A 17,937-nucleotide genomic window follows, 5' to 3' on the forward strand; every position below is an offset into this window, starting at 1 on the left:
ACACTTAAACAAATTTAGAGTATCTAATTGCTATATTCTTATTTTCAATGTAAATAAGCTAAGTGACTGAGTATTGGAGGAATAAATTCATCTAAATTCATTTGAGCATACTATGATGAATGCCAAATCTTATCAACACAATACATCGTTGCAACTCTGTCATCATAGTTATGGACTGAACTTTGGTATGAAATGCTAGTTCAAATTTTGCCCTTAGGTAAATGGTTGTTTTATCTTCTTTTTCTTCATCTTTTTCATCTATCCATTTCAATTTACCACTGACTCCATGGGTTAACACTCTTGCATGATACTAAAATTCATACTATTCCATTCAAAAACTAAAACTTCAACTTCGACCTGATTTTCAAACCTCGCGAACTATCATTATCATTAGTTATATTGGCAAAATTTGTCAAATAGCAGGAAGCATGGTGCCATAAAATGGAAGCCAATAGAGCCCTAATTAGAGAATAATGCAAGAGCTCATACTAGATGTTGATAGTGGGTCAACTGGTAAAAAGATAGGAAGGAAAAGATGGAAGTGAAACAAAAATGTACAAGCTTAATGTGTAATTTTGTGATTCTTTCTCTCTCCCTTCCCGTTCTTGACTTCCACCCATGTAAACCTAGCCATAGAGAGAATTCTACCAATATTGTTTTGAGATCCAAGTGGTACAACATCTAATTGGGATGATTCTAACACAATCTCTTGAATGTTGAACCAACAAGCCTTTTTTTTTTTTGATAAAGGTAAATTGTATTAAAGTTGATCAACACTGACCTGAGGAGCACTAAAAAAATCTAAAGATAACCTTTCTAGACATCCTCTCAATGTTCGGCAGATCCCCTTTATATTGACATCGATTTCGGTTTTGCCAAATCAAATAGATCATACAAGATACACTCAAGTGACGGGCTTTGTTGAGCACGCTCCCTCTATGATATCGCTGTTGGAACGTCTCCAACAAGGCTGCCACTGTCCCAAAGCTGTGCCCAATGTGTAATCAACTTTGCGTCCTGCCCCATAAGGGTTTAATGACAGAACACATGAAAAAAAAATGGTCAGCCGTCTCGTGTGCCTGCTGTCACAACAGATAGGTTTTGCAGTCTACATATGACAATCTGTCCTGAGTGTGTACTTTGTCGTTTACAAACTACCACATGACTAATTGGTGCTTCGGCATAATGTAAGGCTTCCATACAACTACTGCCCACGCCTTCCTGCTACTCCGTGGCTTGAAGAAATCACATGCAATAGCTCTGTGCCGCAATTCTGGATTGAACCATGAGCCCAGCATTGCTGCAGCCTGCTTAGCAGAACCAGCCCCTGTTGGACTATTTTGCGGATTTAGATAAGTGTCTTGATGAGGGAGTTGTCAGATGGTTTTGCTTGCTACTCCAACTCTCATATGTTAGTACGTTGGAGGTATTGGTGGTGAATCCACCGTACCCAAAGGGAGTCATTCTTTTGCTGGATGTTCAACAAGGACTTGGACAACAGTACAAAATTCCATGTCTTGAGATCACGCAGTTCGTATCCCCCATCATCTTTTGCCAAGCACATGGTGGCCCGAGAGATGAGTGAATGCTTGGTGGACCATACAAAGGAGTGATAAATATCATATAATCTTGTCTATCACTTCACAAGAGATTGGTAAAATGGAAAGCCAAAAGCATTCGATACCTTGGAGCACTGTCTTCACCAATTTGAGCTTGCCGGCATATGATAAAGTTTGCTTGGGCCATAAAGTAAGTTTTTGTAGGAAAGCGTCCGTCAAAGGACCATAATTGCAGGTCCTCAACTTCTCCGCCGCAAGGGGAATGCCCAAGTATCGGAATGGAAAAAAACCTCTCTGAAAACCCGTGATTTCCCACAGTCTATTTGTTGTGCGGTTATCAATTCCAGCCATGAACAAATTGGATTTGTTGAGGTTAGGATGTAGCCCTACAGTCTGTCCAAACTGCCTTAAACAGTCTGCTATCAAATTGATTGTTGGTTCATCGGCCCTAGCGAAGAGTAAGAGATCATCCACATACGTAAGGTGAGTGATACCGATGTCGGCACACATAGGATGATAGTGAAAAGCCGGCTTCATGGCAGTATATCTGAGCATTCTTGAGAACACCTCTAAAAGGAAGGGTGATTGTGGATCACCTTGCCTCAAGTCCCTTCTCCCTTTGAAGAATCTATGCATTGCTTCATTAATATCCATTGAGTAGGAGACGATGGTTACACATTCCTCTATCCATGTGACACACCACTTAGAAAATCCAAACCGCTGGAGTGCAGCAAGCAAAAATGACTAGTCGACGGAATCAAAAGCCTTTTGGAGATCCACCTTAAGTATACACCGTGGTGAAGTCTTCTTCTGTGTGTACTTCCTCAAGAGCTCTTGGCAAGATGGATGTTCTCCACAATGGAACGGTCCTTGACATAAGCTGCTTGTGTCGGATCAATGATGTTGGTTATCACCTTGCGCAGACTTCTCGCCAAGATTTTGGATATGATCTTGTACAAGACAGTGCAGCAAGCAATCGGTTTGTAGTCCATAACCCTCGATGCATGATCTGACTTCGGAACTAACACGAGGAGGGTGTAATTCCATTGCTCGAGGAGCTGCTCTATTTCGAAAAATTCCTAGACTACCGTATAGACTGTTGGTTGCTACTCGGAAAACCTAGAGGTTCCACTGTACAAAAATTTTGTACAAAGGTCTAAACCTTTTCCTAGCTACCATGTGTTCTTTTAAATTAAATTTTGGATCGCCTGCGGAACTTAACACGTTTGATCCAAAACTTAATCTATTCGTTCTTTTAGGTTTTGACTTGGGTCTCCTGCGGAACTTAACACGTTCGACCCAAATCACCTTAAGTTATTAATTCCATTAAATATTAATTTCCATGGCGAGGCACATGGCCTTCTTGGATATGGGAGCAACCACCACCGACTAGACAAAACCTTTTATGGAAAGCTAATATTTAATTTCCTAAAATAACTTTAGGTTAACCGAAAAGAACAATCAAATCACAAGGGAAAGAAAAACAAAAGAACACTATATCGAAAACAAATTCGAAACTCTAGAATCGTATGCCTCTTGTATTTAGTATTATTTTCAAAAATAACTAGTATGATGCGGAAACAAAAATTACTAGTTATACCTTTTAGAAAGACATCTTGATCTTCTACCGTATTCCTCTTCTAACCTCGAACGTTGTGTGGGCAACGATCTTCCGAGATGAGAACCACCAAGCACCTTCTTCTTCCTTACAAGTTTCGTCCATCAAAACTTCTCCTAGGATGAAGAGGTTCGGCCACCACCACCATGCTCCAAGGGATGCTAGAAAAGAGGCTTCTTTTCTCTCCTTCTTAGATCCGGCCACCAAAGCTATCTCCACCATGAGAAGGTTTCGGCCACACAAAGGAGAGGAAAGGAAAGAAAGGGCCGGCCACGGAAAAGAGAGGAAAAATAGAATAGAGTCGTTCGCATTGAAGCCTCCTCTACCCCTCTTTTATAATCCTTGGTCTTGGCAAATAAGGAAAATTTAATAAAAACTTCCTTAATTCTGCCGTTGAAAAGGAAAATTTATTTAATTAAAATAATTTTCTTTTTCAAATTATGGTCGACCACTCTTCTCCCCAAAATAAGGAAAGTTTTAATTAAAACAAAATTAAAACTTCCTAATTTGTTCTAGAAATTTATAAAATTTCTCCAATAATTTTAATCCTTCAATTGGTTAATAAAAGAAATTTTATAAATTAAAATCTTTCTTTTAAACATGTGGATAATTTCCAAAAGGAAAGTTATCTCTAAAATTAAAATCTCCTTTCAATCTACAAATAAGGAAAGATATTAAATCTTTTCTTAATCTGAAACTAATAAAAGAGAATTTTTAATTTTAAACTTTCTTTTAAATCATGAATATAATTAAAAGGAAAGTTTTTACCAAAATTAAAATCAACCTTTTAATCTACAATAAGGAAAGAGATTTTAACTCTTCTCTTAATCTTTTGTAGAATCTTATAAAAGGAAGGATTTAAATTTTAAACTCTCTTTAAATTATATTATCCACATAAGAAAAATTTTAAAATTAAAATTCCTTTATTTTAATTAGGGACGACCACATGAATTCACCCATGAATATTGGCTGGCCCTAGCTTGGTCTCCAAGCTAGCTGGGCCGGCCCCATTGGACTCTTTATAATTAAGAGATGATAGGGACCGAGGAGGAATTGGTTTTGGTCTCCGATAAAATTAAGCGTCCCGTGTTCGCCACAACATAATTTTATCAATAATAATTCATTCCACTGAGAATTATTATTGAACTACCGCATGAATCCCAAATTATATTTTGGGCTCCTTCTGAGTGTGTTAGTCTCTGTGTTTAAGATATCGAATGTCCACTAATTAAGTGAGTTCTCATTTAATTAATATCTAAATCCAAGAGTAGTACCACTCAACCTTATTATCGTGTCGGAATCCTCATGAGCTCCTCTTGAGGACATTATCAACCTAGTATCTCTAGGACACGCTTTCCTTCTATAATCAACAACACACACTATAAGTGATACCATTTCAACTTATCGGGCCTTGATTCATCGAACTAAATCTCACCCATTGATAAATTAAAAAATAAATATTAAATATATGTGTTATTTTATTAGATTAAGAGTAAATAATATGTGATCTTTGTCTTTATAAAGTCATAGATAAAAGTAAACAACCTCGGTCCCACTCAATACACTCGGAGTGTACTAGTGTAATTATATAGTCATATGATTACCCTAATTACATACGACCTTCTAATGGTTTGTTCCCTCTTTGGTCGTGAATCTGTTTATAATTTATAAGATAACATCATCTTCTGCATGTGACACCACATACTATGTTATCTACAATATAAATTAAATGAACAACTACAAACAAATGTAGACAATTTGACCAAATGTGATTCTTTATTCATAATAAATATTTATACCAAAAGCTAGGCTTTTAGTATACACTCTAACATAGACATCAGAATGCACCGTGGTCCAGTCCGCCTTGAACAAATTTGAGCCGTATCCACTTGGTCTTGGAGCCCGAACGTCGCCAATGTTGAAGAGGGCTGCTCGTATGCCCTTAGAAGAAATTGGAACAATCAAACCTTGCTAGAACCAACAAGCTTCTTGATTAAATCCTCTAAAGTTCTTAATGAATTCATTTAACAATCTTCATTAAAGTGTTGATGGATGGGTCGCGGTGGGCGGCAATGGATCAGTGACAAGAGGTGCTGTGTTTACTATAAGAGAAAACTCACATTGAGGGAGAGAAGGGTGGAGAAGAGGAGGATTAGAGGGGTAACAGGTGGGTGGTGATGGATGGGTGGCAATGCAAACAATAGTGACGAGATGTGGGTGAGAGTTGCTTTGCGATAACTATGGAAACAATAACAAAAAGTCACGTGGAGAGAGAAAACGTGTTAAATAATAATTCTTAGTTTTTAAAAATAATACTAATCTAATTAAATATGATTCAATAGTTGAACCACTCGATGTTATATATAAATTTTGGTTCACCTTTAAATTGGCCAAAATATATTTAAATTAAGCTTGGTTTTAACCCATTAATCCTAATCACACTGTTTCTATTTGATAGGTTCCACTTATCCTTAATTTGACTTTAACTAGACCTTAAAATTTAAAATATTAATTCAATTTAGCTTAATTAGTATCTGTTTTTTTTTAAAACATTTAAAATATAAAAATTTAAATAGTATAAAATTTAGTATTTAACATTAACAAAGATATTTTCTTGTATTTTGACTTTTTTTTTGACACCGAAAGATTTTGCAAGCAAGCAATAAAAAAATTAAGGTTCAACAAAACTATGTTAAACTTTTTCCATGTAAAATTAATCATATTATTATTAATAATTCAATTGTATAAGTATCAAAATCATCCGGCACGGTACAACATTGTACCAAAACCTTATCTAATCAAACGTTGAAACTCTAGTACAACTCAAAATTTTAAACCTGGACACCACCTCCATCTCTCTCAAATTTGAAGTCGTATTGATGAAGGCTCAATCTACCAAATTTGAGAAGATGATTGATATTTAGAAGCTGAAAACGGAGATGGTGCAGTTTTTTTTTATTGTAATGCCATAACTTAAGTTGGAGGAGAATAGACGAGCTAGTATCAATCGATGGAACAATGTTGAGGAAGTGAGAATAGCTACTCAACCTTGAATTTATTGCTAGAGAAGACGAAGATTACTTAAGAAATTGGATTTGATGGATCAAATTGGAATGATGGTAATAAACACAGTTGGCGTTATTTAAATGTTGGACACCTCAATGTTGAGTGTAGGAAGATCCATTGCCTATTACATAAATTTTAGATAGGCACCCAATTGGTTAAGATCCGTTGCATTCATTTGCTTAAATATTATCCGATATCAGATGAAAATGGTGGATGTCAGACCAAATTGAAAGAAAATATGGAAGAAGTGGGAATAGAATAATTATCATGAGTGCAGACCTCTTGCCCACTTTGTTAAATCCAATTTAAAAAGCACAAATATCACTCTTAAAAATAATTGAAACCTTTCACTAATTATTACAAATCAATGTGTTATTTTTTTTCAAAATAGTTTGGTCTATCAAGTTGCCAATCGATTTGTCTATTTTGATCCCATCAAATAGTAGGAAAGAGTTCTCAATCATTGGGTGGTAAATTATATTAGGATAAATGCTAATGTGGTGTACAATAACAACGAAGCTTTTATCCCACTAAGTGGAGCCAATTACATAGATTCTTACCATTGGCCCTAGGACGGGTTGGCGGGGGTGCTGTGGGCAAGCGTTTTCGCCTTTTGCCACCATCTATATTTAAATAAATTTTATCTTATTTTATCATTACTAATCAAGCCTTTTTTGGTCTCTCTTGTTCGATTACTGTCCATATTTGTCATGGTCTTATGTCGCCTAACTAAGATATTTATTAGTCATCTAAGTACATGTCCATATCATTTTAAATGCGTATCTCGAAGTTTTCCCTATGCGATTATAATTTTCTCTAATGTTTTCAATTCTTATTCTATTAATCCTATGTTCGCACATCGATCAAAACATTCTCATCTTATCTCTATGATTCTCATCTTGTGCTTACTTTATAGCCCAACGACCGACTGTTGTTTTGTTAAACTTTTCTTTAAGCTTTAAAGATATTTTACGAGCACAATGAACACGTGATGCCCTCCTCAATTTCAATTATCGTACTTGTATCCTATGTAAAACATCTCTATCAACCCTTTATCTTTTTGTAAAAAAAAGATCCTACTTATTTAAAATTTCAGTTAGGTAATTCATCATCTTCTTAATAATTGTCCGACTATGTCCATAGTTATTTAAGGCACGAGATGCCTAAAAGAGCATAGGTGCGGTGAGGCTTGAGATGCTAGTTGCAAAGTGAGGCGTACGCCTTATCAAAGTAAGACGCTCTTGATATAAATTTTTACAATTCAAACATATATAGAAATTTTCTATTAAAATATTTCACTAATAAAATCATGCAGAGAAATATGTTAATTAAAAGCATGAGATAATTTTAAATAAATAAATAAATAAATATATATATATATATATATATATATATATAATTAATGGGATAATTTTATTAGAGTTTAATTAAGTCTATTTAAATTATCCTTACTATAGCTGGAAGTTGATTGAAATTATTTACTTACGTTTTATTTAGTTAAAAGCTTGTTACGTGTAGCTTGTGATTGCGCTGCTCACTTGAAGCCTCCGCCTCGGTGGTTGAGCTCGCACTTCCTCCGTGTCCGCGGGGCTCTTGTGAAGATTCTGCCACGGTCGCGGTGCTCGGGTGAAGCCTCCGTCATGACCATTAGGCTCACGCGACGAGTCCTCCGCGATCGCGGGGCTCACTTGAAGACTCCATCATTGCTGCGGGGTTCGCACGACACGTCTATTGTGGCTGTGGGGCTAGCGCGACGCTTCTGTCTCAGTCGTGGGGCTCGTGCGATGCCGCCGCGCTACTACAAGGGTTGGGTTTCAATTGGGCGAGTAAAATCGCGCCTTACGCATGATTGTCACCTTTCAAAGACGTGTGTTTAAGCGCGCTTCTTTGAAATTTAAATTTTGTTTATTTTATATTTACTCTACTAAGTTTAAAATCTTAACTTTCGATGTCTTTCGCTAAGATTTGAGCTTAACATTTATTTCTTCACATGTCTCATCGTACAAAACAATGTTATCTACAAACAACATGCACCATGATAACTTATCTTGGATGTGTTCAGTGAATTCATCCATAATTAGTATAAAAAGATATGAACTTTGATTTGATACTTAATATAGGAAACGTTTCGGTTAATCTATTTGAAGTGTTCATTCTTGTCATATATTTTTAACTGTTTCAATATACATTACTGTAATATATTTCTTTTCTAGAATTTTCTATATAATTTCACTCGAGCCTCTAGGTCAATGAATACCAAATGTAAATCTTATTTCTTTTTTTGATACTTTACAATTTGTTGTTTGATAAGATTTGTAACTTTATCGTCGACTTTTTAGTCATGAATCCAAGTTGCTTTTTAGTCACCTTGGCCCCCTTGTAGTGTCGGAGCTAGAAATTTTATAACCCTCGCGCTAATCCCGGGTTGATCGGAAAAAAAGCCCTTGGGCTACCTTTCTCTCTCATATTCTTCTTTTCTCCCACCGCAAATCCGAGCTACAGCTCTTGAACGTCGTCGGACCTCGTGTTAAAGCTTGGGTAGGCTAACACGTGGTTCCGCCCTTGTCCTCTTAATTTTTTCCAAACACTCTTTCCCAAAGTGGTATGCTCATTAGCTTTATGCCCCTATACTTCACATAATTTTGTTGTCTCTTTTGTTTTATATCGAGGACTAAAGTACTTACTCTCGAACAAATATTTTCATTATTTCAATATTAGATTGAATAATTTTATAAGTCATTCAACATGTTACTTCCTTAGGCACTTTCATAACTTTACTTAAAAGTTGATAAAGTAGGCACTTTCATACCTCTTTGGAATATCATCATTTCAGCTATTTTTCCATTTGTTTATCCCTAAAATCTTACTTTTGAAATTTAAATTCTCGAATAAAAAATTTAAAATTCATATTTTTTTTACCTACTTTTCCAATTGGTTATGTAAACTTTCATTAAAAAATTAATAAATATATCTATTTCGTCACTCCTTTTTATTTTCTCATCCTTGTACAATATTGCATATATCTTTAACGTATCTTTATTTAGATAAGTTCCCTTATTTTTCTTCAATAGCTATTCTATAGAGATGTCCTTTTATCCTTCTTTTGTAACAAGCTATAAGTGTTCAAAAGTTTCATTTTTGACTTTACTTATTGCTTTCTTGGTCTCTTTCTTAGGTGTTGGTATTCTTTTAACTTTTTTTCGTCCATATTAGTGTTTTGTAATTTATAGGTTGCTCTGTTTTTGTTTAGTTCTTTTTTTCCTTTAGTTTCTTCTATACTTCTTCATACCACTGCCAAGATTCTTTATTTAACATTGTCTATCCTCTTGACTCATCGGGTACACTCTTGGTCGTTGCTCTTGTTCACTGTTTTCAAATTGACGCCATCATACATCATGTTTTATTCAATTTACTATGTTTTTATTTTAATACTTGTGCCCCTACTCTCCTTGAACATACTTTACGGTCTATCCTTTAACTTAGATCACTTGATTGTCATGCATATCTAACATGTTGGGTGGTTAAGTTTTCTCTAGGGTTGATCTTACTATCTTTATAAATTTTTCTATCCTTCTTCTGTCAATTTGCGACTTATTGTTCTCATTTTTGAAAATAATTTGGTGTTTTCTCTCTTCTTTAAAATCATATTAGCTATTATAAGTTTATATATTGCCAAATCTAACATTGTTTTTTCGTCTTCATTTTGTTTGCCAAAAATTATAACCCCTGCATCCCATTATATTCTTTGTTTCTTATTCCTACATACTCATTTAGATCTCCTATTAAAACTATCTCGTTTGTCGAATTTTTTTGTTCCACCTTATCTAAGTTTTCCAAAACTGTGTATGTTATCTTCATCTAATCCTACTTAAGATGGTGAAAATATGCTAATTACATTAATAGTTTTTTTTTTTTGCTACCGCTATCTTGATAGCCATACTTCTATTTCTAACTACTCTTATTTCGTCATTTAACAGACTATCCATAACAATACTTACTCTTAACATTTACAATTTTGAGCCATGCTGGACTTTTAGTTTATGATCATAACGATACGATTGATATGATTTTAGTATTTTTAAATATAAAATATAGTATAGGATTAACAATTATTCCATATTTTATTATAAAATTATATTATAAGATTAAAAATAATTTGGTTCAATATTTAATTAAAAAATAATAGTATATTTATAAGATTAAAAATTATATTATAATTTCTATGAAAAAAATTCTTAGTCATAAAAGAAAAAGAAAGGATTCTTGGGAATAGGAAACAAAGAGGAACATTAAAATGTAAGTAAATAAAAAATCAATGAATAAAAGGGGAAATAACCAATAAGGAAGAAAAAAAGGAAATGAAAATGAAAAGGGAAAGTAATTAATTAACAAGAAAGAAAGAAAAAAAGAAATATATGAAAAAGGGGAAAAATTTGGTTAGAAAGGAAAGAAAAAACAAAAAACAAAGGAAAAAGGGGAAATAAATTATTTGGAAAGGACACAAATTAGTAGGAGAGAAAATAAAGAGAATGTGATTAGAACGTAATAAAAATTGAGGAAAGAGGAGGGGAAAATGTAGTTGAGCTTGGTTGTGGGCCTGCAGAGGCCTCGTGGAGGCTGCACGACCAACCATGGCTACTGTGAGAGGCCTCGTAATCTTGCTTAGCCATCGCTAGCTCGCGGCGGTCTCGTGGCCATCTTTGTGTTATTGGAATTTTAATGAGAAGAATCGCGAACCATTACTGCCCAACCCTCATATGTTGCCGCTAATCTCTTCTCTTTAATTTTTATTGGCTTTGTGCCGTATCCGATACCATATCGATTGGCGGACGGAACGATAAATTTTGCTCATGTCGATCGACATTTCTTGTGTTTCATAACTTAAAACTTGTGTTCTCTATATTTTTACTTTCTTTCCTACTCATTTTGTCTCTTATAAATAAAAAATATTAATTCTTCTCCTAATCATCATATTTACTTTCTCCATTGCTTTGCTAGTCAGTGTTTTAACATTCCACGTTCCAAATCTAAGATAATGGTATTATGTTTTTATCCAATTTAGGATGTGAGAACTCATGCATATTTATTACTACATCTAAATTCTCATGGAGATATAGCAGTCGTTGGTATGACATTGCAGTCGGATCTTTCAACGCGTTCTTCCGGGAATAACCTAGCATTAGTGCATTAGTTTGATGAATTCATATATAACATTTATCTATGTTTTAACGTTGGCTGCTCTCCTTTATCCCGGCTTTAGACCGTTATGATGGAGTTTATTCACCATGGGTGGAGTTTGCTAATGTGGTCTAAAATTTAAATTCAAAAACAATAAATATTTGGCTCCTAAAATTTTTAATGTCCCAATTTGTTCTCTGAAGTCATCTTATGCTTATCAATTTTGGCATAGACAACTCTAAAATGGTAACACATTTGCATCTTGAATCAACACAAAAAGCCTTAGTTGCTTCTCATTAACCCACATGTTAATGAACTCACTGAGGGCTACCACTTTTACTTTTAATCCTTGCTTGAATAGTATAGATCATGCAATGTTAGGCATAAGGACAGGAGAGATTAGCCAAAGGAAGCTGTGGTTGGTTGTCCATGTTTTGCCAATGGCTCTCACATGTGGTTGAAGATCCAATGCCCTCAGATTCCTATTGTAATGAGTCAAGGCACTTGACTTCCACGTGTGTCTGAATTCCATTAACCGGTGCAGGATGATGTTGTTTAGAATAATTTTTTCCTTGTTTATCACACAGGACACATGAAATATTTTTGTTGAGATTGAGACAATGTTACAAGTTTGGGACTATCAAAGGCCAAATTGATACACATTTGTGGAATAGTGACTAACAGATTTGTTGAACATAAAAAACAAGAGTTGAATTGAGATTCTTTTTTTTTTTTGTAAACTTCAAGGAACAACACAATTTGTCCATCATATTATTGGAACTATGGTATGCTAACCGGTGGTTATTAAATATTTGTTATGTGCAACATATTTGTGGGTAATGGTAAAACACTAATATTTGTACAAAGTTGATTACCACAATATTGTTACTTAACTATGTTCATTTTAATCATAGTTTAAAATCTCGTACCGAACATGCAAAATACTTGAAACGAATTGTTTAAATTACCAAAATTTAATACGACTTAGCACAAACAATATCTCCTTCGTATGTTTCATCTCCTTTCTTTTCTAACCTCTAATCCCTCATTGGCACAAGCATTTAAAATCTCATGTTGTACCGTCCGATACGAGTGAAGCATTTTGTTTCGCCCGCCAACCATCTCCAGCACGCCTTCGGTGTCAACAAGCCTCGAAGCCTCGTGGATGCGTCCTGCGAGCCTCGCGGCTGTTGCGGAAGTGTCTGCAAGCCCCGAGGTTGTTGGCGGTGTGGACGCGGAGGAAAGGGTTGCAAACGAGAAGGGAACTTAATTTTTAATTAAATAACTTATGTTAATAATTTTAATCAACTCCTAACTATAATTTAGATAATTTAAATAGGTTTAATTAAACCTAATAAAACTATCACATTAATTTAATATATATATATATATATAAATTATTTATTTATTATTTTTAGTATTTTAAAAATATTTAAATTAAATTTTTTATTTTTAATTAATATATTGTATATTTAAAAAAATACCGAAACCGTATCGGCATGGCTTGATACAATATCGTTCGGTCCGGGACCAAAACTTCGGCATGATTTGAGATTTTAAACCTGGATTGATGTTATATATTAGAATGCCAAGACATTACTAACATAGTATAATTCTAGTCAAAGACCGAAACTTGATATTTTAGATTTTAATGCTTATGGATTTTCTTGAGCATGAGATTTTACGACCAAGTCATTTAGCTATTGTTGTGCTATCAAGGGTCAATATGCACAAGAGATGAGTTCTCTTGGTGTGCATAACATACTATACATTGATGGATCCATGTGGAAATCCTTAAAGCAAAGCCAATAAATAACATTACATTCCAAAACTCGCAATGATTTCACAAAACATCCACTTTTTTAGAATTTTAATAGTTTAAATGCTTAATGGAAAATTCAAAAATTAGTATGTTCCTGAATATGTCAGTTGCATCTAGCAAAAGTTTCAGTCAATTATAGAATGCTGGTAATTTAGTAAAAATTCAAAATCATAGGAAATCCAATTATCCATAAGTGACTTTTATAATATCTCAAAACACACCTGTAATAAAGCTCCATAAATCCAGTACATATTACTCAAATCTCAATCTCACAAATACTCTTTATGATACTCTATTTTCTCTTGCAATTTATTAAAGCCAAGATTAATATCCCATCTCACAGTTGTACTACAAAAAGGTATGAAATCATATATATTAACAAATTCCCACTTGACAGAGATTTCTGAGATCAACATTTTGAATCAATGGTCTTGTTCCAAGGTCTATGGTATTTGCATTATGAAATGCCCTGTATGGTGCTCCAATAAATAATTCCATAAATCAAATCTTATCATAATTCATGTTGAATTAGATGTCATAGAGCGATACAATGGTGTGAACATTCTGAATGAAGTACAGCACTCTAACCAAATTTAATTTTGAAAAAAATCAAATAGAAGATCTGATAAATTGTTGTAAACAACTTATATTAATAGCATGTTTATATATGAAATACCCTTCTACCATCATACTTTTTCTTTATGTTTTAGAGACATTTCTAGCAACACTTTGAGTGGAAGCATTCCTCTATCTCTTGACAATCTCACAAAACTAATGTCATTGTAAGTGACTTCGTATGTTCAAATGAGACTGTGTTTCTATGATTATTGGAAACTGACTTTTACAATTTTTTTGAAGCAATGTATCCATGAACTTTTTGACTGGAAGAATACCATCTAAAGCTGTACTCCTCAAGTTCAACGAAACATGGTAAGTAGTATATGCTGCATTATGATGCATAGCATTGGCTTCATTGTCAGTTCTAACCAAATTTAGTACTGATGACTTCATCTATGCATTTTTTTAATGCAAAAAAACATTATTATACAAGTAGGAAGTCTGAATTGGTGTATGATTTCAGTTTTCTGTTATATTTTTTATTTTAAGCGCTTAAGTTAGTTGGTGGATGTGTTTACATATTTAAAAATTTCTTGTAAACCGTACTGGATCTTAACCATGTCATTTATAGCAGTAAAGTTGTTATTAATAACTTTCATAGTCGAAGTCAAAAAGTTAAAAGCTCTGTACTTGGATGCTTTATATACTGCCTCGATACTTGTGTTAGATAGTGACATATTCCAAGATTGGCACTTCGAGTTGACATGTAACACCGCTACTGATCATTTATAAATGTTGTAGAAATAATTTTGTAGGAAACTTGGAACTATATCCATGTCAGATACTCATTCTTGAGATTGAATGCATAATTTAAAAGTTTTGTTATTCAGAATTGGGTACAAATATTTGATACAAGGATCGATCTAAGTGTCCGATTGTTTCTACAGAATGTTGGTGTTGGTGCCAAATAATAGCATTAATGGGTAGGAAGAGCCCAAGCATTAGATTTTAGAAATATATGCAAATTGTATGTTGTGGATGGTGGGATTCCATAGATATTGTGTGTACATGTTGTGGGTGTACATATTGTCATTATTAAGAAGTTATCTGTCATTGTTACATGGATAAGTTAAAAACATTATTTTTTGTCTGATCTTATAGATTAGTCGACACAACCAATATTTTGTTTTTTAGATTGGCTTATGCTAATACGGGTACTAATTCTGAGAGCTATAGTTGATAATAGATGTTGAAAATCTAAAAAAGCTATCTTCTTATGTCAATATTATTTGTAATGAAGTGGTGGATATGCAAAGGTTAATACGGTTTGGAAAAGTGTTATGGCTTTAAGAGATGATGGCAAAGATTACACGAAATATGGTTTAGTCTCAATGTATGCGATAGTAGTTGGGATAGAAGAACAAAGAGATATAGCTAGCTGATCCAGGGCTCAGTTTGTCATGTGTAGGGCTGAGAATATAAGCATAAACAATTAAAGATTCTCAATGTTAATGAGAAGGTAATTTGTTGAGAATAAAGATACTCTATAGCTTTCATTTGTGCATTTTTTTTAAGAAAATAATTTTACCATCAAGTATAAAAATGGGACATAATTAAGTAAGCAACTATGAGGTGTGAATTATATTCTCTCTGATATTTTTTAGATGTGTACACATGAAGCATCATCATACTATTGGCAAGTAGATGATTTTTGCATTTTGCTAAGAGGTATATGCATATGCGGTCTAGTATGTAGTATAGATACATGGTTTGGTATGTATTAAAGCACGGGGAGATAAATTTAGATGTTTTTTACTCATTTAGTCCTCATTTATTTATATTTTCTACTTTGATAAGGATAACATCAATTAATAATTGAGTTAGAATGATTTTACTCATTCTTACTTCAATATTTGATGAGATAAATTTAGATTTTCAACTTTTAATAACACTATATCAGTTTGTAATTAAATTAAAAATTATTCTTATTTTTATTTTAATATGTTTTGAGATGAATTAAATTTTACTCCAATTTCATTACATTTAACTTTTTTTTACTTATAAAATGAAAATTAGCTGATCCGGTGGTAAGAGCCCGGGATCCCCTAACGAGGGGTCAACGTCACGTGTAGGTCAAAAGGCCAGGTGATCCGTCGAAGAAGGGTGAGCCGACCGGACTCATGAGAAAAGGGCAGGCCGATCGGTCTGCCAGTAAACATCTGATAGTAAAAGGTACCCTGACAGGGATCGGGGTTCGGCCTCGAGCGATAAATAATGACCGGCGAAGGCCCAAGAGAAGGCAGATAATGGGTGCGCCGCCCGTAGGGAATTATGCCGGTCCCGGACGGCGCTCTTAATGCCGTCGGACGGACGTCTGGCCGGCGATGGGTAAATAGGGACAGAATATCACCGGCCAAGTCATACGGCTAGCCCATACTCCTGGCATCGACAACAGGGTGTCTGTTGTCCCATCAAGGCGTGATGGGACTGTTGAAGTATGGTGTCGGTAAGCTTTCGACAAACCCATACCGAGGTATGGGACACGTCTGGCGCCTCGGTGGGCGTGTGAAGCTCTTTCACCGCCTATATAAAGCCGCAGACGGAGGTACGCGAGATCAAGCTTTGGAGCCATCGCTTTCCACCACTTGCTACCCGACTTGAAGCCGGAGGGTCGCCGGAACCCCTTCCGGCCCGACTTCTGTGAGCTTCGTGAGACCAGCCGGAGATCTACATCAGCAACCCGGAGAGCGCCACGTGCGTCGATTGATTCGATTCGGACAGATCAAATGGCGCCGTCGGGAACGCTCCCATCCGATCGGAAACAATGGACGCGACAACACGTGGTGGCGCAACGAGGAACTCGACCGCCGATCGAGATAAGGGCCGCTCGTGGAGCAGCGTAGAGCAAAGAAGCAACATCGATCTCGTGGTCGGCGGAGGAAGCACCACCGACCGTCGCCGATTTCATCGAGCCCTATTCCGCACCCATTTCATGAGATAGGGATCTTCTTGATGAAATGCATGGACGGATAACGAAAAGGGAAAGCCCCGAGCGACGATCACCCGAGAGGATTAATCGCCAATTTTCGGAGGCTATTCTGCGAGATCCTCTTGCAAAGCACTATGTGCCTCCGACGATCGGCGAGTATAATGGACAACCGACCCGGATGATCATCTGGTAAGTTCGATACCGCTACTCTCCATCAATATACAGATGGAGTAAAGTGCCAGGTTTTCTTACCACTCTCTGGATCGGCTCAACGGTGGTTTCGAGGTCCGGACGGATCCATCACAAGCTTGAGGACTTCCGAACGGCCTTCCTCCACCATTTGCCGACGCTACCGTAAAACGAAAGCAGCGTGAGCTGTTCGCCATCAGCAAGAAGCCTGAATCGCCCGAGCTTACATCAGGTTCAACAAAGTGGCGATGGATATTCCAACGCTCGGAAACCATGATGAATGCCTTCACACAAGGCCTGGTGGATGGGGATTTTTTCCGATCACTCATCCGAAAGCCGCCCCGAGATTACGATCACATGCTACACGCTAATGAATACATCAACGTGGAAGAAGCCCAGGAAAAAGAAACTCCAACCGAGCGGGCTCCTTGCCAAGCGGAAACAAAGACGACCATCACCGCCAGAGGACCATGGGCAAGTAATCCGATCCCCACGCCAGTCCTATGCGAGAGGTAGGCCGAAAGAAGAGATGGACCGATGTTACGCTCCTTCCACCGGACGGACACGCACAACACAAGGGATTGTCGAAGTCTTCCTTCGTGACTCATCTGTCACCCGGAATGCCGGACGACGGTCTCCCTCAATCGACAGGCGACAGAGAACTCATGAAGCCGATCGGACGCCGATGAGCGCGAAGAACAGAGACTCCCGATCGGCGTTTCTCGATGGAAGAATCGAAGGCCCGTCCAGAGAACGGTCTCGAGCCGTCCGCTCGGGAAGAGGAAAATAAAAATACTTCCGAGGCGAGATCAACGTTATTGGCCGGCGGGAGGAGACTCCAACCGAGCTAGAAAGGCGGCGTCTCAGATTCACGCGGTGTAGCCAAGAACGAGCGAAGGACCCGAAATGGTTTGGGCCCGGACTGGAAGGAGTCAAGTACCCGACGATGCTCGCTTTC

The 17,937-nt window shown here is 36.2% G+C and overlaps 1 protein-coding gene across 1 annotated transcript in view; it reads left to right on the plus strand.

Moving 5' to 3' along the window:
* LOC122027847 (LRR receptor-like serine/threonine-protein kinase FEI 1) overlaps positions 1 to 17,937 on the plus strand; it is an 84,693-nt gene that overhangs the window by 21,719 nt on the left and 45,037 nt on the right. Inside the window, exons 7-8 of the mRNA XM_042586859.1 lie at positions 13,954 to 14,025; positions 14,102 to 14,173. Of these exons, the coding sequence (XP_042442793.1) occupies positions 13,954 to 14,025; positions 14,102 to 14,173 (144 nt within the window). The remainder of the gene's footprint in view (positions 1 to 13,953; positions 14,026 to 14,101; positions 14,174 to 17,937) is intronic.

Source organism: Zingiber officinale, chromosome 10A (genome assembly GCF_018446385.1).
Source record: "Zingiber officinale cultivar Zhangliang chromosome 10A, Zo_v1.1, whole genome shotgun sequence".
Lineage (NCBI taxonomy): Eukaryota > Viridiplantae > Streptophyta > Magnoliopsida > Zingiberales > Zingiberaceae > Zingiber > Zingiber officinale.